The following is a 23,042-nucleotide window of genomic DNA, read 5'->3' on the forward strand; positions in this document are numbered from 1 at the left end:
TGCACTAAATATACACCTCAGCTTACTTGTTTCCTGATCAACATCTGATGTTCTGATTTAGCTTCTATGCAGTACAAGTGTCCATGTCGATATCCGTTTAACAGTATGTGCTTCATATTTCCCCAGCCTGTAATCTGCTCTTTCCATCCAGGTTATATTGCAGTGCATGGCTGCCCATGTTCATAGAGAAGCAGAGGAGGAAGTCTGTGAAGATGAACAGAGAGAGCAGGAGACACATAACTCTTTTTTCAGGCACTGTTTTATTGGCTCACAGTGTTATGAGTTCATTTGTACAGAACACGAAACATCTGAAAGAGCAGGACAATATGGCTCTGAGAGAGAGACAGAGAGAGAGAGACAGAGAGAGATGAATAGAGAGAGAGAGAGAGAGGGGAGGGTCACTACACTACATTGAGGATGTAAGAAAGGGTTCAGAGAGAACATAGCCAGAGGACAGTTCGAAAAAAGACTAGATTCAAACATGCATTCTTTTCAGTGAAGCAGAACAGCGTCAAATATGCATGACTTGACCAGACCAGGGTCAAATACACATATTTCAATTATAAATCAGCAGCTACTTTATCTTGTGTTTTATATTGAGAGATATATGAGACTGCAGACAAAACACAAACATTAAAATGATCTGTTTTGATGCTTATTGCAGTGATTCTTAAAAAATATACCACCCAATCAAGAACTGCAGAGAATTTACCCAACTAGATGGTTAAGAAACCATAGGGCATACTTTTACATACAAACATACTGCTAATTATCCCATACCTGTACTTGGATGTCTCATTAGTCAAGTACAATATTTGACCCTGTTCTCTATACAACCCAGAACTGCATTTCCCAGAAGCATCATTAGGCTATAACCATCGTTACACTATGATCAACTAAGAGAGAGTGTTGAAAATGATTGTCTCTCTATCCTTTAACAATGGCCATAGCACAACATCTTCTGGGAATGCAGCATCGACTCAGCAAAGTCAGCATTTTTGCTGTGTTAGTATGTATTTGTGTGTGTGTGTGTGTGTGTGTGTGTGTGTGTCTGTGTGTGTGTGTGTGTGTGTGTGTGTGCAGTATATACTTGTGTACATACTCTGTGACATGAGAAATATAGAGCCTGTTTAATGGGATTACAGCACATAGAATTAATCTGTACAGTTACACATTTTACAAAAGAACTTGAGGGAAGCACAGAACCAACATGGAGACAAGCTGGATGGAATGTAAAGAGAGAGAAAGCGAGATTAACAGAAAAACAGGTCATTAACAGTAAAGAGCTAAAATAAGGTCTTAGTATACGCTTTGCAAAAAAGCAGTGTATTACGACTCCAGTCCTGCTAGATCTGAGACATCACTCTGTCTAATGGTAAATTCTGCGATCTAAAGGCAAGCTTTTAATGCAGGCCATGCAATACTCCATCAATGACATCTTTTGAGACAACATGAAGAATCTGACCCATTGGAATTCAATTAGGGTGTTTTCAGTTGACCAGAGACGATGCAACAGCGAATTGTCACACTTTGTGTACGCATCCCCAATTTCAAGTATACTGCCATCTTGACAAATAAGTCTCAGGTCTACATCTGGGACAGGATTTGGGGCAGGTGTGAATAAACGCCTGACGTGATCCCAGACCTGCTCAAAAGCTTCAGCTACATGAAAGTAAACAAAAGACCAAAAGAACTACTGCAAGTCTGTGCGCGTCTGTTGCCAAACAGTTTCAGATCAAGCCTCTCCTCATTGTACTTTCCAAAAGCGCTAATGTCGTCCCAAGAATGTGAGCGTAGACGTCCGAGACCCTCGCCGCGGGACGGCTCTTTGAGGGAGAGATAAAGGAGCATTACTTATTTCCCCATCTAAGGGATTCTTCTCTGTCTGAGTATCGCAAGAAAACAGTGCGTGATAAAAAGTCGTATATCCGTTCATTCATCTAACGCGCTTATGACAAAAAAAGTTGGCTCTTTGATGTCTCCCCGTTTAAGCCCTATTTATGAAGAAGAAGGATCTGTTCATCTCAAAAGCTCCCACAGCACCTTGAACACACTCAAGATTCCCAAGGGTGTACTTTAAACCCATACAAGCTAAAACAATACTTTTAGCCATTTGGTTTTGTGCTCTAAAGGTACATGCGTGGACTCTGTGCGGCTAAACTAACAAATAACAGCCACCAGCGAAGAAATCAGAGGTGAAATGATGTTGTGATGTCTGCTCCCTGCACCAGAAACCGTTTCAAATCAGTGCAGGGGTAGAGGGTTTTTGAAGAGCAGAGCTCCAGTCTGATTTCTGTGTGATCAGTGCAGGCAAAACAGCTGCTGTGTGTTGGAGGAGGAGGTGGAAGAGTAGATGGAGAAGGAGTGGAGAGGGGCAGGGAGGCCCAGAGAGTCACGCTCAGCGTCGCCTCCCCGCCACTAACCGCGCAAACCAGATGAAAGCTTAATCAGGGACGCGAGTCGGCAGGCATGGCAAAGAGCCGTTACGCCGGCTAATGTATCCCTTGCTGCTGGCGAGAGCCCACACAAGTACATTGCATTCAGATACATTCACATACACACACACACACACACACACACACACATATATATATATATATATATATATATATATATATATATGGTGATCCTCAAGACCTAGCCATATACAAAACCTCCCCCTCAAATAAATGTAAGTACACACATACATCCTGACACATACTGTCAGTGATGTTGTATGATCTCTGTGTTTTCATCTATCCTTTCCTTTTCGCAAATACACATGCACACACACATACACACATACACACACAAGCGCTCCCTCTCTCCCAGAGCTGCTTTCTGCCATCACAGAAGCTCAACATCTCCTCATCTGGAGGCTAGCACACACATTTCCCAAAGGGCCCATGGAGGGACACACACACACACACACGCGCACACACAGACACACACACGTGCGCACACACACATACCCTCAATACCCTCGGAGCTGTGTGCTTTAAGGAGAAATGAATCACATCATTAGAGGAGCGCTCTCCCTCGCCAGCACAGGGCGACCTCCAGGAACTTCCTGGGAAGAAGACGCATATGAAACAAAACAGGCTACGGAAAGTGTATGCACAGCAGACGCGCTCTATTCTACACTGAAGATTGTTCTTGTTATTTATTTACACATGAATATACTATAGCTCTTATATATATACTCTCGTATAATAATCTTTTTTAGTGGAAGCAGTCAAAGTAGGCAAGTTGGTGTTTGTTGCTCTGTGCAGGTATTTGGCCCTGTAAGGTGAGGCTTATTATTTCAAAGCATTGATGGCTTACATTTTTAAATGCTGGTTCTCTACACTATTCTAGTTTTCAACTCTACTCTACTCTGCTCTATTCGGGTATAAACTACCCTTTTACTACGCAAATGCTCCTCTGGACTACCTAGTTCTGCCCATGCAGCATGGCTTAAGAGCGATTCTGTGATCGTTTTGAATAAAGCACATAATGCGTTTACAAGATAGTCCACACCAGTACTTAAAAAAAAGCAATATAAATAAAGCGTCAGGTGTGACTGCAGGATTTCGTCTTGTACAAAAGGAGATTGGACCGGGAAACGATGTCGCAGCTGTCTGCATTCGGATGAGCCCAGCACTTTTGCTGCGCTGCTTGTTTGGTTTGGTAGATTACATCCCTGCCTGTGATTAACAGCGCTAGCGCATTTCTGTTTATTCCACACTTCTGTTCAGTATGCGCAGGGGACAACCTTCTGCTAGCCCACCGACCCCCGCCTCTGAGGTCGTGTCCCCCATCAAGGGCTTTTGAGAGTGGATGGTGCACGGAGAAAACAAAAACAAAGAAACTGCCCACCGTTGAGGATGGCCAATCTCACAACAAAAATAAAGATAAGAGGGAAAACAAACGCATTCAACAACGGTGTCGATTCGTCTGTAAATGTTCTAGCGACATACTTTTTTTTTTAAGTATCTTTGAGTGAATAAATCTAACATTTTAAAAACCAACTCATATAAACTGATTCTAAATCTATTAAACCCTATGGGGAGTCAGGCGAACACTTGCCTTCTGAATGTAAGCTCCATTACAGGCAACAAATCCTGGATTTCAGCTAATCTAGAGATTATAATGTGGTTCTTTCCAACATCTAGTTTCCCAAACTTTGCTCTTGTAAATGATGGTACATATTTCAAAGTTCGTATCTTCACTAGAATATTCCAGTACAAGGTGCAACTCTTGCAATTCCTTCAGAAATAGCTCACATCCCTTGTAGAAGCAGTCTATGGTTACTCTTTCTTTACATTACTATGTAATAAATGCGTAGCTATATGGTAATTACACATACTTTGTGGTAATTGCCATTGTATTAGCATGTTTGTCATTCGTGCATAGCTTGCAAATGACAATTTGGAAGTCATGTCAACAGTATAGCAAAATTCTTGAATAACTATCAAGTAACAAACAAAATTGTAGAAAGTGTAACCTTAAATGTGGGTTTATACTCTGTGACGAAAGGCATACAACTCTATTACCTGACGATCATAAATTCTACTTCAGGTTCCAAAATCTTTTTTTTTTTAATACTATTACTATTATTGCACCCATTACTAAAATAATACTTGACCATTTTCCAGAATAGTCAAACTCCTCTGTTTCATCCACAAAACATGTGTCTCAGAGAAATACAAAATATTTAAGTAAAAGTGTGAAAATGTCAAAAAAAATTCAGCTCAAAGGATCTTGTGCCTTTTCCTTACTGCAACTTAATTATCGTTAGAAAAATCGAATTATCTGTTTTGCCATTTCCTCAGGCTTTTATGGCTAATTGCAGCGACATAATACTCAACAGAGTATAAACCCAGCCACATGTGAATCTGTGTACTATACTGTACCTTTCCCTCACTCACACACATATCCTCACACAGAACTGGGTGAACTTCCCCACTCCTTGCATCAGGTTTGATTTAATTAACAGCTATTACCTGCTAGTTAATTCCATGTGAACAAACAACAACAAAGAGTTAAACACGCTTCTGTGTGTGTCTGTGTTGCCAAGAGCCAAGAATAGAGGGTTGGCAATTTAGAAATTATACTTAACATTTATGTTTCTTTCTTTATAAAATCACATATCCCCTTGTTTCTGTCACACCCATTCACACTCTATGCTACAGTTTCCTTAAAGAAGTCAACTTCTTTATAAGTACAGGTACCCGACCCAGTAAACAAGATTGAAGAGGCCGAACGCGGTGGGGAAGAATATTCTGGAATAGATGTCGATTTTGGAGACGTGCACATGCATCCTGTTCTCTCGCCACCCCCCTGAGCGACAGTCGTCAAAGCAACAGAAGAAACTGGTGCAGTCTTTCCCATCCAGGCACTCATAGGCGTAATCATCGTCGTCGTCGTCATATGGGGCAATGTTGTTCAACTGTAGCAGGGACGTGCCTGGCCTGATGTTCACCATGCTGGATTTCTGTAACATAGTTACAAAGCATTTATAAAACAGCCAAGACAAAAAAAAACAAGCTGCAGTAAGTTAGTACATTAATTAATGTTATGGTAAACAGCAACCACTCCTCAGTCCAAACCTGCACAGCATGGGTGCTGTCATAATACCAATGTGCCAGCAGCTGAAGAAATGTTAGCCTAATCAAGTGTTACTGTTTTTTTTTCCCTCTGTAATTATCTGTGCATTTCAAAACGATGTGTTCATCATTATCTCTTTGATGTTAGCTTATGGTGTGTTGTTAGCACAGCAGGGTGGAGATCACTCACGTGTGTCTGCTGAGGTTTGGCTTTCTTGCTCTGCCGGTTGCTGGTGAAGTAATGAAGGGTCCCATACTCCATCAGAGCGGCAAAGGTGAAGATGAAGCAGACGGATACAAAGAGATCCATGGCTGTCACGTACGACACCTTTGGCAATGACTTCCTGGAGATGGTGCTTAGGGTTGTCATGGTGAGCACAGTAGTGATACCTGAACCAATCAATAAACGCGTGTGAAAATGTGGTGGTTTCTTGAAGCAGGACAAGTATTCATATCAATGTCACATAAAAGGCAGAATAATATAATAATATTATCTGTATTTGTGAAGATACTGCCACAAATTCTATGTCAGATGTGCATCTACTACATAGCTCTAACTTCAGGTACTTTACTTTAGATACATCATTTGTCATACCAAGTGAAGTTCTTGCTGGTACAGCATCTTTGTTGATCCAGAAGGAGACCCAGGAGAGCACTACAATCATACTGCAGGGAATGTAGGTCTGGATGGTGAAATATCCCATCCTTCGGCTCAGCTCGAAAAAGATGGTCATGATCACATACTCTCCTAAAGAAAGACACACACACAGACACACAGACACACATCATCCTTACGTGATCCTTTTACATGCAGGCTTTGGATGGTTTATTTGAAGAGGAAGAAGAGCTGTCTGACAAACCTGACTGTGTGTGTGCAACGTCGGTGGAGTTGCGCAGTCCCACAAAAGCAAACTGGTAGAGCCTCCAATAACGCTGATCTGCTACCTCCACAGACCGACGCTGCCAGCGGTACATAATCTCATTCTTAGGGTAGCCATCTGGAAGATGGGGAGGAATACACACACACACACACACACGCACACACACACCACGTATACAATGTGGCACCGCCATGCAGACGAATGCAGACACAGTGGAGAGTGCCATGTTCACAAGAAAACACAAGAAAGACATTAATTACCAGGAAACTCCATCTCACACAGAGTTACAGTTGCTCTCCACCACACACACACACACACACAAACACACACACGCCACACACACACGCCACACACACACACACACACACACACACATACACACACACGCACACACACACACGCACACACATACATACATACACTCTTCAACAAAAGTATGATGGCACATATATAAATGGGATGTCCTGGCCAACACACTCTGCCCATGATCAGATGAAAACAACCACAAATAACAACGACGACAACAACAACAACAATAACAACAACAACACAAAGGGCACAGAATGGATGAAAAGAAACACAGATGAAGACAGGAAGAGAGAGAGAGAGAGAGGGACAGAGGAAGAATAGGATGAATTTGCTGGCAGGGGGATGGGAAGTGTCATTCTTCTCCAACGGTACAAGGGAATGACCACTGACAGCTGAACTGGAGGGAGCAGATCAGATGGCCAGCGGAGGTGAAACGTGGGTATTGATCCACTGTCAAAGGCTATTTGCAGGTGATTAGTTGACCACGGGCAATGACAAATGGGAAGTGGTGAACTGCCTGACACAGCCAGGGCTGGCCACCAAGAGCAACGTGCTGTGATTGGTCAACAATTGTCAGCGATGCATGGTGATTGGTTAAGACTGGTTAAGGTGATTGAGGGCTGGTCTACTGGGGTAGGGGGTGGGTGGTGGGGAGTGGTTGCCTGATTGGTGAAAGTGTTCCACCTACAGCTGGAGAACTCCAGAGGGCAGGAGTGTTCGTCCATGGGAAAGTTATGCAGCTTTAGGTAGCATTCCGCATTAATAGTCAACCTGACAAATGAAAGTAAAGTGCAAAGTAGAAAAAGAAAAGACAAACAAATGTGTTTATTTGGTGTGGATTAGCACACTACTGTTGCCTTGATTTACAAAAAAAAAAAAATGCTAATGGTAAGAAAATATTTAAACATGCGCAAAATAACTTCATAACCTTGAATTGGACAAGGAAATGGTCTTGTTCCAGTCATGTGAAGCATTGATTTGGTGTGGTTTTGCATCTGTCACAGTAAAATGCTTCTTATTTGCTACAGACTGCCATAAATCAAGGTCGATGTGTTCGTCTAAACTAAATTAATCACTGACTCTTTCTTCAGTGGTTCAGTGTCCATGAGAGTTTCATTGACAGAGTGCTGTGAGTTCTCTCACAGATATTTACCTTCTTTGATTAATGTCTGACTGAAAATCTCACATACTTGTCCTTCAAGAAATAAATCACCAAACAAAAAAGTCTGGTCTCGACAGGATAGATGTGTGCTGTGCAGGTAGTGCCATACATGCTACTGTAGAATACAGGTGCTCGAAAGGGACAAAAAACAACTCATAAGGAAAACACAAAAGATTGATCTTCAGCAAAACAAAAACAATTGAGAAAATCCAAATAGCGAGTGCCGTTACGGACAAACAGCACCCGAGGCAGGAAACGAGCATCTTACCTTAGCGTGTACATCACCCGCCCATTGCTCCAGAGTCGGAGCAGGCGATTGGGCGTTGTGATCCAGTGGGCGTCGGACTTGCGGGAGTTGCGGAAGAAGGTGTCAGGGATCCAGATCTTGCCCACCATGTTGCTGTTGAGCATCAGCAGCTTCATGGTGCTGTTGAACTTCAGACGGCTGTCGTACCACGTCTGAGCGAAGAAGATGTCGATGGTGTACTCCTGGTAAAAATAAAGAGGCACATCGCACATAAGGAGGACATTAATTACCAGGTAAATCAATTCTACAAACACTCACTCTTTTTCCCTTGCTCTGTACATCTACACAACCACATTTACACACAGACATTCACACAAACACACACTCACCACGTGATGTAAGCATCACAAGCATAACTAAGCATTTTTTTTTATTGCGTTTGTCTCACACCGGCTGAGGGACACTGACATCGTAATTCTCGCCCCCCGGTGACAGCAGCAGCCCTGACCTCAGCAGGTTGTCATTCCGCCACTCCAGCGTGCTTCCATATCTCTTACACGACGACTACGAATGGACACATTCCCACCACTGCTGCCGCTTCCCGAGAGTAATGTCCTCTGGCGGCGGCGATAAGGAGGAAAGAGCTCTTAGAGATGTCTTCCACCCCCCCACCCCCTCCACCTCGTGCTCTTTAATCAGCAGGCCATAGTGTTCAGCAATTTCTAAAATGTGTTATGAAGGTCACAGTCGGTGCCAGTGAGCCGGCGAACTCCAGAGCAACAAAATCTCGGAGCGTGTCAAAGCAGAAGTCGCAGCGGAGCAGAGCGGAGTGTAATCTCACGCCAGAAACAGAAGAACTGGGATGAAATGAGAGGAGCCCTGATAAATATTGAATTAGATTACATTCCCTGGGAAAATCAACACCGAGATGTGTCTTTGCCTGTGAGGGCCTTCATCTCACATGTGTGTTGAGCTGGGGAAGGGGCTGCCACACACACACACACACACACACACTGAGAGACACACCATTTCTGTGCTCACCATGTTAATGGGGTCCACAGGCCCGATGCTGTTCACATACACGGCAGTTTCAATCACTGTGGGTTTATCTGAAATGCACCAATTAGACACAAATTATTTGCAGATTTTGGGAGAGACATACAGAAACACATTGCAAATACGAAAATGGATACATGCAGAGAAAAATGATCAATTAATTATTCATGCATAATTCATTTTAGCACATAATCCAACAAAGTAAAATGGATACATTAATAATATAACATAATATTAAAACACAAAATTAATAGATCATTAGCATTTAGGCATAACAAGCAATTAAAGACACAGTAAAGGGTAATAAAGGTGCACACTCACGGTACCCATATCTTTATGAGGCATGAGTGGGTTTTTCTCACTATTACTGCCCTGCACTCAGCCTAGTTGCCTCCTAAATGAATAGCTGGATAAAAATCTGTACTCTTTATGGAGATGGGCTTTGATCCAAAATGGTGGCAATGGCTGATGGGGTGACTTGCCTCCGATATCCGGGCGCAGTTTGTTGTCGTAGCCCAGCAGTAATTTATTTAGGATGGAGGTGACATCGCTCTCGACGACCTTAGGTGATAAAACCCAGGTTTTATTTATGGGAACGTCCTCATAATCCTCCTCTTCGGCCTTATTAGGGGTGAACGCCAAGCTTTTTGACAGCAAGGTGTGGGGGAGAAAGAGAGAAAAGCACAGGGGATAGGTGAGAGGGGGTGCGGGGTGAGAGATGTCAGTCTATGCTAACGTCAAACTGGTTTTTAGATTAGACCTTTTTTGCCATTGTTCCTTTCATAGTAAGTATTTTCACTGCCATTTGTTTGCATAATAACATCTTGATACGTTTGGAGAAAACATTGTCCCTCCTGTCATTGTGACTACATAATTGCTTTGGCAACACTGTAACCAACTGTCGGAGCAATAAATCAGATCTGAAGAGGGGGCAGTATTCAGGAAAGAGGGGCGTGTGAGAGAGAGGGAGAAAGGGATAATGAGCGGAGGAGAGAAACAGGCAGGGGGGATGGAGTGGAGGAGAGGAGTGGGGAAATGGTGAGGAAGTGAAGGTGGTAGGACATAAAGAGGTGCTGAAAAAAAAAGAAAGGATGAGAGAAAGAGGAGTGCTCGCATGAGAGGTGAGAGAGAGAGGGGGAGGGAGAGAAACTAATAGAGGAGGACGGAGAGTATGAAGGTGCTGGTACAGGGACGGGCTGGCAGTTTTCAGAGGAGGGAGGAGGACAGAAGTGAGTCAGCGGGAGGAGAGATGGAAGGGAGAGGGATGAGGAGGGAGTCAGGGAGGAGGGGCAGGGGGAGGGGGAGAGAGAGAGAGAATCACAATCACAGCTACCAGAAGTGTGGTACCACTGCTGTATAGCGTTAAAAGAGATAAAAATCAAAGTGAACGCAAAAAAATGTACTGAGCCAAAAGACAGAGAGAGAGAGAGAGAGAGAGAGAAAGTGATGAAGTACCGGAGCATCCATGATAGAGGGATGGCATGGGGATCCATTAAGCCAAACTGAGAGAGGAGAGAAGGAGAGGAGCAGAGCGAGAAGAAGAGCAAGGACGGGGGGAGAGGGGAATGAACAAGGGATGAGGAAAGCAAGCAGCGGACCTCATGATAATTAATCCAGCTGTTTTGCACTGAAATGAAGGGAAAGTGAATGAAGGTTAGATGAACACACTCACACCACACCACACCACACACACAAAGACACACAACCACACAAACACACACACAGACATACGAACTAGAAGAGCACACACAGAAGAGATGTTCAAACACTTATGTATTTGACATTATATATTCTATAGGTTTGGAAAGAAAGAAAGAAAGAAAGAAAGATAGATAGATAGATAGATAGATAGATAGATAGTTAGATAGATAGACCTTCATACCAGAAACGGAAACACAAACAGACCATGTGTGCTTTGCAGCTGTAATTTCTTTTCTGTTTTAAAAAGTGCTTATTCAGGGGAGAAAAGCTGACACGGCCCTGAGCGCTTACACTTTTTGCAGACGTCCCTTTTATTGAACTCTGTCATAGGGATTGTTTATTTTCCCTTTGAGTACTTGACACACAAACACTTCCACTGTCCCCACACACACATCGAACATCCACAGACACACAATTCCCAGCATCTCTGCAGAAATACAACTCTCACTCTCTCTCTGTCTCTTTCTCTCTCTCAGCTGCCATGCAGTCTTGCTATGATTTCTTACAGAGGCTAATTCCCTTTAGTATCTCACTCTCTGTGCCAAGTGGAACGCTTTACAGAGCCAGGGCTTTACTTTTAGCACAGAAGATTTAAATAAAACTCAACTGTTGTCACTTCTGAAAGACCACAATCTATATTAAGTGATTAAATGCCTGTGGCGGGCTGTGATGGGAATTTAAGGTAAAAAACCTCTGTGTAGAAACACATGTCACCCAGCACTCTTTGACTAGCAGCCTGGGTGTGTGCATCGACTACCTAGATTTACCACCCAGGCAGAGTACACGATTCTGGCAAAAGGTTGTGGATTTTTTTGTCTCAACAGCCAGTCAGTTTCCAGCCAAGCAATGTGTCAGTCTAAGCCATTGAGTCTGTTTCACATTTACAGAGCCTGGACTGTGCACAGGAAGCACACACAGCTGGAGGATCGTGAGTAGCAATTCACCGAATTGTGACATAAAGTGTATTGGATTAGAATCGCAGACTGTGCCTTTAAGCGATAGAACGTCATGTTCGAACAGTGAACTGCAGGGACGCTCACGGTCAAGTCAGTATTTCATAATCATGTCATCTTGAATCTGATCTTAGTGCCTGCAGAGGCATAGTCAATGTTGTGTCCTGCATCTCTGGCACGCCCTTCCAAGGGCTCCGTGCTCTGGGCACCACCAGGGCACACATCATCTAAATAGAGCGTTTGCATGACATCTGCCATGCTAAATGTCTTCCCACTGGGTACTGGTGAGTCCAGACTCATTATGATAACAAATGACACTCTAAAGTAACGCAACAGATGCCAAGCGAGAGGCATCTTCAGTGTCCAGGTCAGCATTTCCAGTTAAGGCACCTGCTTCAAAAGACAGTGTCACGAATTCCCCTGAATTCTAGTTTGTTTTCATCTGGGTTGTGTGCATGTGTTATCATCTCCTGTCATTACAGATCCGGCTACGCCCACATGCTCGGCAATCTCCTCATCTCTATCACCTGTTAATCTCCGCCCATCTCTGCACCTGCAGCTCATCTCCGCATTAGGTGCTGTGTATTTATACCTGCCCGCTATCATCTGTTCTTTGCCAGATTGTCTTGTGTGTTTTGCCAAGCTTTCCCGCGATTTGTCTGTTAACCATAAACCTGATTACCCTGTACTTAGACCCTGGACTGTACCTCGGATTCCGTTTTCTCTGCCTGCCCCTCGTCTGACTTGTCTGCTGTATTATCTGATCTCCCGGTTTTGACCCTGCCTGTCTGTCCACCGATTACGGATACTCTGCCTGCTCCTTGTCGGATGGTTTGCTGTACGGACGGATCTCCCGGTTTTGACCCTGCCTGCCTGTCCATCGTTTACGGAATACCCTGCCTGCTCCTTGTCGGATGGTTTGCTGAACGGACGGATCTCCCGGTTTCGACTCTGCCTGCCTGTTCCCAGGATAACTCTGCCTGCTTCCCTGTAGGATTACTGAGACACTGGGCTGATGACCAGGGTTTGACTCTGTTGTATTGTAACCAAGTAAACAAACGCAAAACTATTTTCTGTGTCTGTCGTGCTTTTGGGTTCCGGTTGTGTCTGTACCTGAGAACGTTACAGTACAATCTGGCCAAAATGAACCCAGCCGACAAAGAAGCGCTTAGAGAGGAGCTGAGAGCCCAGGCGAATGCTGTACAACAACATGGCGAACAACTTACCTCCATAAGGGGGGCCTTGCAGGAGATGTCGGATGGCCACACTAGGGGCATGACCGCCGTTCAGGGACAGCTTCGGAGGCTGTCAGATCCAGGAGTGGGTCATGCATCACACGCCAGCTCCGCGCCTCGGAATCTTTCTGATGCAAGCCTGCCTCCTCCAGAGCGTTACTCCGGTGCTCCTCACTCTTGTCGGGCATTCCTCGTCCAGTGTGAACTTGCCTTCGACCTCCAGCCTTCCGCCTTTCCCACAGAGAAGTCCCGGGTTGCGTACATCATCTCGCTGCTCACGGGTAAGGCAAGAGATTGGGGAACTGCTGAGTGGGAGAAGAGAGCTTTCTCCTGCACTTCAGTTGTGTTGTTTTCCGCTGAACTCAAAAAAGTTTTTGATCATGTGACGCCAGGAAGGGAACAGGCAAGGGGCTTGTTCAAGCTGACACAGGACGGAGGATCGGTTTCGGAATATTCTATTAAATTTCGCACCATGGCAGCAGAGAGTGATTGGAACAATAGTTCACTTTTGGATGCATTCTACAACGGTTTAGCAGACCGCATCAAGGACGGATTGGCAGCCAAAGATCTTCCTGTGGATCTGGATGAACTTGTCGCTCTCTCCAGTCGGGTTGACGATCGTCTACGAGAACGGAGGAAGGACAGGGACACGTTCTCGCTTTCACAACGGCCACACAGCCAGTCACCTCATCCTCTGTTGTTTAATGCTGAAACCAACACTGGCGTTCCGTTCCGTTCCTTCCTTCCTTCCGTGCCCGGCTGTCAGGGACTGAACGACAGCGTCGTCTAAAGGAAGATAGCTGTATGTACTGCGGCCAGAGCGGCCATTATGTTTCATCGTGTCCGTTAAAGAGACGGGGCTCACCAGTCATCCAGAGGGCGCTGGTGAGTCGAACCATGACTTTGGAAATGCCCTCTCGACCTCTGATTCAGGCACAGTTATGCTGTGCGGGGAAGAAGAACACTGTTGCTGTTCTTATTGACTCTGGTGCTGATGCCAATCTGTTGGACATGACTCTTGCCTCCCAGCTGGGTGTAGGTCGGGAGCTGTTGGGAACACCCATACACGCCACTGCCCTGGATGGTCGTCTCCTCTGCAGGGTTACACACCAAACTTCTCCTCTGCAGATGAACATGTCGGGTAATCATCATGAAACACTCTCTTTTTATTTAATTCATGCACCTCATCAACCTGTTATCTTAGGATATCCTTGGCACAATCCTCACATTGATTGGGCATCAGGTACCATCATGCAGTGGAGTACCCATTGTCATGCTGTCTGTCTAAGATCGGCTCTGTCACCTGCTTTTTCACCCACTGTTTCTGAGTTTCCAGATCTTTCCGGGGTGCCTAAGGAATATATGGACATTAAGGAGGTCTTTAACAAGGCTCGTGCCACCTCTTTACCGCCGCACCGCCCATATGACTGTGCCATTGACCTTCTCCCGGCTTCGTCTCCTCCTAGAGGCAGACTCTTCTCCCTTTCTGCTCCAGAGACCAGGACCATGGAGAAGTATATCAACGACTCCTTGGCGGCAGGACTTATTCGGCCATCATCATCCCCAGCGGGGCAGGATTTTTCTTCGTGGAGAAGAAGGACAAGAGCTTACGACCGTGTATCGATTACAGAGGACTCAATGACATTACGGTAAAGAACAGGTATCCTCTCCCACTGTTACAAGGGGCAACCATTTTTTCCAAACTCGACCTTCGTAACGCTTACCATCTGGTAAGAATCAGGAAGGGGGATGAATGGAAGACAGCGTTTAACACTCCTAGCGGCCACTATGAGTATTTAGTCATGCCTTTTGGTCTTACCAATGCACCTGCAGTATTCCAGGGATTGGTCAATGATGTTCTCCGGGACCTGCTGAATATATGCGTGTTTGTGTATCTGGATGACATTCTGATTTTTTCCCGATCTGAACAGGAGCATGTGGTGCACGTACGTCAGGTTCTCCAGAGGCTCTTAGAGAACCAGCTTTTTGTCAAAGCAGAGAAGTGTGACTTCCACACCACGGAAATAGCCTTCCTGGGCTTTATAGTCAATGCCGGTAATATCCGGATGGATCCGGCGAAGACCAAGGCAGTTACTGACTGGCCTTCCCCTTCCACACGGAAGGAGCTGCAGCGCTTTCTGGGATTTTCTAATTTTTATAGAAGGTTCATCCGGAACTATAGTTCAGGGGCAGCTCCCCTCACTGCACTCACCTCCCAGAGTGTGCCCTACCGGTGGTCCTCCACGGCTGAGAAGGCTTTTTGTGAGTTAAAGTCATGTTTCACCTCTGCTCCTATTCTGATCTTTCCGGATCCCTCTCGCCAGTTCATTGTGGAGGTGGATGCTTCAGACACCGGTGTAGGGGGAATACTTTCTCAGCGGTCGGCTGAGGATCAGAAGGTTCACCCGTGTGCCTTTTTCTCCCGGAAACTGTCTCCAGCAGAGAGGAATTATGACGTTGGTAACCGGGAGCTGTTGGCTGTGAAGCTGGCTTTGGAGGAGTGGAGACACTGGTTGGAAGGGGCGGAGGTGCCATTTGTGGTCTGGACCGATCACAAAAACTTAGAATATATCAGGTCGGCCAAACGGCTTAACGCTCGTCAAGCTAGATGGGCTCTTTTCTTTAACCGCTTTTCATTTTCACTTTCCTACAGACCAGGATCTAAGAACGGCAAGCCCGATGCTCTTTTACGTCAGTTCCAGCCAGAAGCCTCTCCCTCCCACCCCGAAGGTATCCTTCCTGCGGCATGTGTGATTGGTGCGGTTACCTGGGAAGTGGAGGACAGGGTAAAACGCTCCAACGCCAAACACCCTGCTCCCAGTGCTTGTCCGAATAACCGCCTGTTTGTCCCTGATAATCTTCGCTCTCAGTTTCTCCAGTGGGGTCACTCTTCCCGCCTGGCTTGTCATCCTGGGGTGAGACGCACTCTAGCACTACTGCAGCAACGCTTCTGGTGGGCTACTATGGAGAGGGACACCAAGGAATTCGTCGCTGCCTGCCAGATTTGCTCTCAACATAAGAGCACTCACCAAGTGCCTTCAGGTCTACTTCATCCTCTGCCAGTTCCTCGTCGTCCCTGGTCTCACATCTCTCTGGATTTCGTCACCGGTCTACCACCCTCTGACGGTAACACAGTCATACTCACAGTCATTGATCGTTTTTCTAAGACAGCACAACTTATCGCATTACCCAAATTACCCTCGGCCAAGGAAACTGCTGAGGTTATGTTGCACCATGTTTTCCGGTTGCACGGCCTTCCCAGTGTTGTGGTCTCCGACCGGGGGCCACAGTTCACCTCTCATTTCTGGTCAGAGTTTTGCAGTTTGTTGGGGGCCACGGTCAGCCTGTCATCTGGGTTTCATCCCCAATCCAATGGTCAGGCGGAGCGTATGAACCAGGAGATGGAGACAGCTCTACGATGTCTCGCCTCCCGCAATCCGTCTTCTTGGTCGAAGCAACTCCTGTGGATCGAGTACGCCCATAACACCCTTCCCAGTTCGGCTACTGGTCTCTCTCCCTTCCAATGCTCACGGGGTTACCAACCACCACTCTTCCCTGAGCAGGAGCGTGAGGCCAGCGTCCCCTCGGTCCAGGCGTTTGTCCAGCGGTGTCGACGCACTTGGAAGCAGGCCCGCTCTACTCTTCTGCGCTCCTCCGACCGCTACCAACGGTCTGCCAATCGTCGTCGTATCCCTGCACCCCGTTACACCCCGGGGCAGCGGGTATGGTTATCCACACGGGATCTTCCGCTCAGAGTGGAGTCCAAGAAGTTGGCTCCCCGTTACGTGGGTCCTTTCCCCATCTCTAGAGTCATCAACCCTGCAGCAGTTCGCCTCCGTCTGCCAAGATCTATGAGAGTTCACCCCACTTTTCATGTTTCCAAGGTTAAACCTGTTAATGAAAGTCTGCTTCAACCCCCCTCCAGAGCCCCAACACCCCCCCGACTCATAGACGGAGCACCCGCCTACACGGTTCATCGCCTCCTCAAGTCCCGGCGACGTGGTAGGGGAATACAATATCTGGTGGACTGGGAGGGTTATGGACCTGAGGAACGCGCATGGGTTCCCAGTCGCTGGATTCTGGATCCACCCCTCATAAGGGACTTCCATCGGTCTCATCCGGAACAACCGGGTGGTACTTCAGGAGCCGTCCCTAGAGGGGGGGGTTCTGTCACGAATTCCCCTGAATTCTAGTTTGTTTTCATCTGGGTTGTGTGCATGTGTTATCTTCTCCTGTCATTACAGATCCGGCTACGCCCACATGCTCGGCAATCTCCTCATCTCTATCACCTGTTAATCTCCGCCCATCTCTGCACCTGCAGCTCATCTCCGCATTAGGTGCTGTGTATTTATACCTGCCCGCTATCATCTGTTCTTTGCCAGATTGTCTTGTGTGTTTTGCCAAGCTTTCCCGCGATTTGTCTGTTAACCATAAACCTGATTACCCTGTACTTAGACCCTGGACTGTACCTCGGATTCCGTTTTCTCTGCCTGCCCCTCGTCTGACTTGTCTGCTGTATTATCTGATCTCCTGGTTTTGACCCTGCCTGTCTGTCCACCGATTACGGATACTCTGCCTGCTCCTTGTCGGATGGTTTGCTGTACGGACGGATCTCCCGGTTTTGACCCTGCCTGCCTGTCCATCGTTTACGGAATACCCTGCCTGCTCCTTGTCGGATGGTTTGCTGAACGGACGGATCTCCCGGTTTCAACTCTGCCTGCCTGTTCCCAGGATAACTCTGCCTGCTTCCCTGTAGGATTACTGAGACACTGGGCTGATGACCAGGGTTTGACTCTGTTGTATTGTAACCAAGTAAACAAACGCAAAACTATTTTCTGTGTCTGTCGTGCTTTTGGGTTCCGGTTGTGTCTGTACCTGAGAACGTTACAGTCAGAGGGAGAGTGGCAGCAGCCTAGTTTTGCTACGGGGCTACAGATGCAGGGATGTGTTGTGAGGAGGAAACAAACAAGGGACAAAAGAATGAATTGAGGAATCAAGCTGAGCTTTAAATCTGGGCTGAAATGTTTCATTTCCTGTTGTCTCCTTCAAGAGAAAAACTATTTTATAAATATGTTGTTTTTCCTTCACACCCACTCCCTCACTCTCCCTTTCACTTCTTCACCTCTCTCTCTGTGGTTCCACAGCAAGGGCCTGCAATCAAATCTCCAAAGGCGTGACAGAGGCACACCTGAGGCTATCAGTCATGTGAAGGCCACCGCTCTCCTTGATTGAGTTACAGTGAAATCAGCATCACCTTCCCGCTCGGCTGGAAGGAAAAACCCCTGCTATGCCGACCCATCGAGATTGAGCTATTACCTCCCCAGCTCCACAGGCCACTGCGCTAACATTGGGAGTATGAGCAGGTAAAGGTGAGGGGAGGACACTGAGCTCTGTGAGCCTTGGCTGAGCTTCTCACCCTACGTGTTCCCCAGGGACTTGCCAACCACCCAGGAGCACATTTGGCTCAGTGTGTCCCTCCATAATGGCGTGGCCCCTGGCTCAGTTGGTGTTACAGCTTAGGGGGCTATTTGCACTGTGCCTTACCTCCCTGCCAAACAGCATTCAACTAAATTCTCCTTGTTTCTTGCCAGATATGTCACTGGCTATCTGTGCTGCCCAATTTGGACCTAGAAAAAGGTTGTTGATTTTTAAACTCAACAGCCAATCAAATTCCCGCCAAGCAATGTGTCAATTGGTTGGAATTGTTTATAGCTCGGTCCAAGCCATTGTGTTTGTTTCCTATTTACAGAACTAGGACTGTGAACGAACACCAGAGTTCTTTGAGCATACACACACAGAACAGACAGCTAGAGGATCGTGAGGAGCCATTCACTGAATTTGACATAAAGTGTATTGGTTTAGAATTGCAGACTGTACCTGAGTGACAGAATGTCATGTTTGAACAAGGAACTCTAAGAAAGCTCACCTGTGCATCCTCATGGCAAAATTCATTGTTTGGTGTATATGACTAGTTATTGCCTGTCAAGCCAAAATATACAGAGAAAAGCCATCCTGTAGTTGATTTAATTGAAAAAATATATGTAAAATGTTATCTAATATGGTAGTGACATAGCGAAAGATAACTGAAAACCCTGCTGATAGAAGACTTGTTTCACTTTTGACCCATATTATGATCAAGACACCCACCCCTTTTCTTAACTATGCTAACTACTAACATGTCTCAGGCATTAGCTAGCCAATTGTAGCAAAAACGGCACATGATACCTGCTGCAAGAGCTAGAAGTGCTCTTTCAATCACCTGAGCTACTTCACCTAGACTTGCCATTTTGAGGCAACTGCCTAGCTGAGACCGCCCTTCTTCATGCAAAAAACGTGCATTACACACTGGGGGGTGGCCAATTATCGTATTTGCTGTAATATTTTTTTTTAAGTTCTACATTTAGATTGAACATTTACATTTAAATTAAACTCTTACAATTAAATGTAACATTTTACATTTATACAAAATATGATTTGATAATAATTCTGCAGAACATTACTCGTTATTGCATGAACTTACTTGAATTTCAAGTTTACTTGACAGTTGAAATTGTAATAACAATTGAAAAACATGAAATAAATGTGCAAAAACTGAGCAGGCAACATTTTACAAATGCCATCCCATCAACCATGGATTCTTCGCTGAGTGAAACAGATGCTGATAACCACAACTTCCAGGTAAACAACCACCCATGCATACGATGTGATGTGATGTGATGATGTTTCCTAAGTTAAGGGTGTGGGTTCTGTATCATAGTAAGGTTTGCTCACAGTGCAAAGGGAACTTAAAGCTATCATACAGCAGTGTGCTATCTGTCTACTATTTATACACACAATTGTGCCATACTCTATGAAAGAATGCTGACTGTGATTCTATGGTGAGCTAATTTTGGGATGGTAAGACATCCTCACTGTGCCTCATGATATAGTGTATACAGTGTACCATATCAAGAAACTATGCTGACGATGCCGTACTTGGGCAGATGTACTAACACTAGTGCCAGTTTTAGGCACAATTTTGTCTGATGTGAGTCTAAAACATGGCATGGTATGTACAAACAGACAACACATGGCTAGAACCACCTTTTTTCTGGCACAGGAGCACAGAACGAGAAGTTGCACTCTTCTGACTTAGATGCGTAAATAGGAGAAACTGCCAGAAACAATGGAATCAGTATTCTGAGCACCAGTTTTACTCATTTGCACCATGTTTAAAGCAACCTTTACTTTTGTTTGCTTTTTCACGTCATCCACTTCCCTAAGTGTAGATGCCTGCGACACCACTAAATGTATTATACTACATACTATACTACTACATTTATTTGAGTGGTGTAGAATTACTTCCCTGTGTTTGATGACATCTTATTAGCATGTATATCTATTTCTTGTTCGCTAAACTTTTGATTAATTTTAATGTCGGTGGACGGTTCCATGATTGCATTCAATTGTGCCCGTGATTGAACGATACCGTAATATTACGTATATACGTAAGAGGGCGGTGATATGCGATGATTACGCGATCAGCCGCAGGTTAAGTACGTTCAACGTAAAATGAAAAGGCACAGCTTGCACTTTCTGCAGACTGACCGAGTCATTGTTTACGCTGAGCTTTCTACGTACGTAGGCCTACATTTGCCCTGGAGAGAAGGCTGAAGTATGCCACAATGGAGACAGCGGTTAATCAGTCCTGGTCTTAAGTGGCTTTGTTCTTCACAACAGCAGGGCAAGTGATAACGGTAATCTATAGCTGGCAGCTTTGGGGCAACCAAACACACACACGTACTGAAAGAGAAAGAGAGAAAGAAAGAGAGAGAGAGAGATGCACACCACCATGCACACTTCCTTATCCACGTAAGTAGTCCCCCCCTCCTCCTTCCTTATCCACGTAAGGAGTCCCCCCACCCCACCCCACCCTACACACACAACTATGTGGGGGAAATGACTAATGACTACAGCAGCAATATGAGTACCAGAAAGGGGTCTCAGGGGAGGAGAATTTATCATAATGGAGGGATTTGCTTCCATTTCCTTCCTGCTCTGTAGTTTCTCCTGAGGAAAAAAATGAATGGGCACTGCCAGCTGGTGAAACCACAAGCTGGTATAGGAATTTGACACAACACAACCCAGACAAGGTGACACTGAGTGATGATTATTGACCCCAACCCAATGGAATCCTGACTGACCGTAGAAATGGACATGCGTACACATCAATTTTGGGTCGAAGGCTATGCCTTCTCATTATGCTTTGGACAGGCGCAAGGAATTTTGTGTGGAGTCATTCCTCTAAACAGAAAACAAATTAATAATACTCGCTGTGGTGTTTATTTGTAATACTACTTAAGGTTCCCGTGGTGGGCAGGGTATCTCCACGGAGACACAGGTCGTGGCGCCAGCCCCCATATGCCGCATGTAAAAGAGCCCAGAGACAACCAAGCACGCGGGACATTTACGCTTTGTGAGTCAAGACCTACCGGGCACGTTACTGAAATGCACCCATAGCACGTTTGCCGCGAGCATGAATGAGCTGACAAGCTTTTAGAAGGAGACAGCGGAGTGCGACAGGAATGTCAGCGTGTCTATGTTCATGCAAATACAGGTGATGACCCGGTGTGCTCATTAAAATAAGGAAAATGTGTCTACTAATGATGTTTAAGACACTCACTGACACATGGTTATCTCTGTGTTAATCGTACAAATGAATCTCTGAAGGTTGTTTGTCTAAAGTGACATCTATGGCTGTCCAAGTGCCCTATATGCCAGCGTCAGACACCATGCGCAAAGGGGTTTTCTCAATTTCAAGTGGGCAATGCGGTTAAATAATTACAGTGTTTATATGAAGAGACATTTGCTCACTCCCCTAACCCACCCACCGTTTGAACACACACACACGCGCGCACACACAAAGCAACAATAGGGGGCTTCGTTGTCACTGTAATCAGAATGTCAAGATACCCCAGCTGCTAGTTCATGCGCTGCCCTGTCCCGTTCGTGACGGTTCCGGTCCGGGACCACCGTTTGAATGTCTACGTTCTGCCGGCCCGGACACAAACTTACCAGACTCCGAGAAAGGCGAGCAACAGAGAAACGAACGGGGCTCTCCTCCTCTCCCGCTGCAGTAAAGCCATGGCGAATGAAAATGCGCCGGAATCCCGCGGTTCTCCCCTCTATTTTAAATATTTGTGGTGGTAAAAAAATGGAGCCTTACTTTAAATTTTAAAACTGAATCTGTATTCTGAATTTCAAACTGGTCGCGTCATAGATTAGGGAGACAGCAGGAAAATATCGTAAAAGACGGTGCTTCCAATAGTGTTGCTATCGAGGGAGCGCGTGTATTATCCTATAGCGCTGTGCTCCAATGAGATATGCGTTGAGGACGAGGAAGAGGGAGAGAGAGAGAGTGGACCGCTACTATGTGGCTATATGGTACTCTGAGACTGCGTAAGGTGTGTGTCTCTCTGTGTGTATGTGTGTGCGCGTGTGCGCGCGCTTGAGCTGGATTTCGCTGATTGCGGCGCTGTTGTTGCACACCGTCTGTCTGGCATTTTGCTGACCGAATCGAAGTGGATCTATGGGGAACTGCGAAAAGGATCGCCCGTGGAGAAAAAAAAGCTGATCTTAGTGGAGCAAGAAAGAAATAATGTCACTACAGTATGTCACAAAATAAAAGTTAGGGCTTAGAGTGGTGGTGTGAATGACGATCATGATGAAGAAAATAAAGAGACTTGACTTTGTGAACAACCTTGACTCTTGATGCTATTAATGAGAGAGTGGCAAATACCCAAGACAGAGAGGCCAATCCAATTGCCAGTATATCCTATTACAAGCTGCCATTAGAACAACATATTTGGGATCCACTTTTAAATCATAATTCCACAATGCTCAAGAAGCATTTCCTCATTACTCTCTCTCTCTCTCTCTTTCTGTGTGTGTG

The 23,042-nt window shown here is 45.6% G+C and overlaps 1 protein-coding gene across 2 annotated transcripts; it reads right to left on the reverse strand.

The window, feature by feature from the left end:
- Positions 1-241: 241 nt before the first annotated feature.
- On the reverse strand, positions 242-22,812 carry gabrg1 (gamma-aminobutyric acid type A receptor subunit gamma1). Of its 2 annotated transcripts, XM_031580303.2 has the most exons (9): positions 22,166-22,812; positions 9,705-9,865; positions 9,208-9,275; positions 8,188-8,408; positions 7,446-7,528; positions 6,428-6,565; positions 6,163-6,315; positions 5,758-5,957; positions 242-5,455 (listed from the first exon to the last, which is right to left on the reverse strand). In XM_031580303.2, the coding sequence occupies exons 1-9, from the start codon at positions 22,234-22,236 to the stop codon at positions 5,177-5,179; spliced, it is 1,374 nt and encodes a 457-aa protein (XP_031436163.1). In that variant the 5' UTR covers positions 22,237-22,812; the 3' UTR covers positions 242-5,176. The 2 variants fall into 2 exon arrangements, with proteins under 2 accessions (XP_031436163.1, XP_031436164.1); XM_031580304.1 differs by lacking the exon at positions 9,705-9,865 and having other exon boundaries at positions 22,166-22,276.
- Positions 22,813-23,042: the final 230 nt, after the last annotated feature.

This window comes from Clupea harengus, chromosome 14 (assembly GCF_900700415.2).
Source record: "Clupea harengus chromosome 14, Ch_v2.0.2, whole genome shotgun sequence".
In the NCBI taxonomy this organism is placed as follows: Eukaryota; Metazoa; Chordata; class Actinopteri; order Clupeiformes; family Clupeidae; genus Clupea; species Clupea harengus.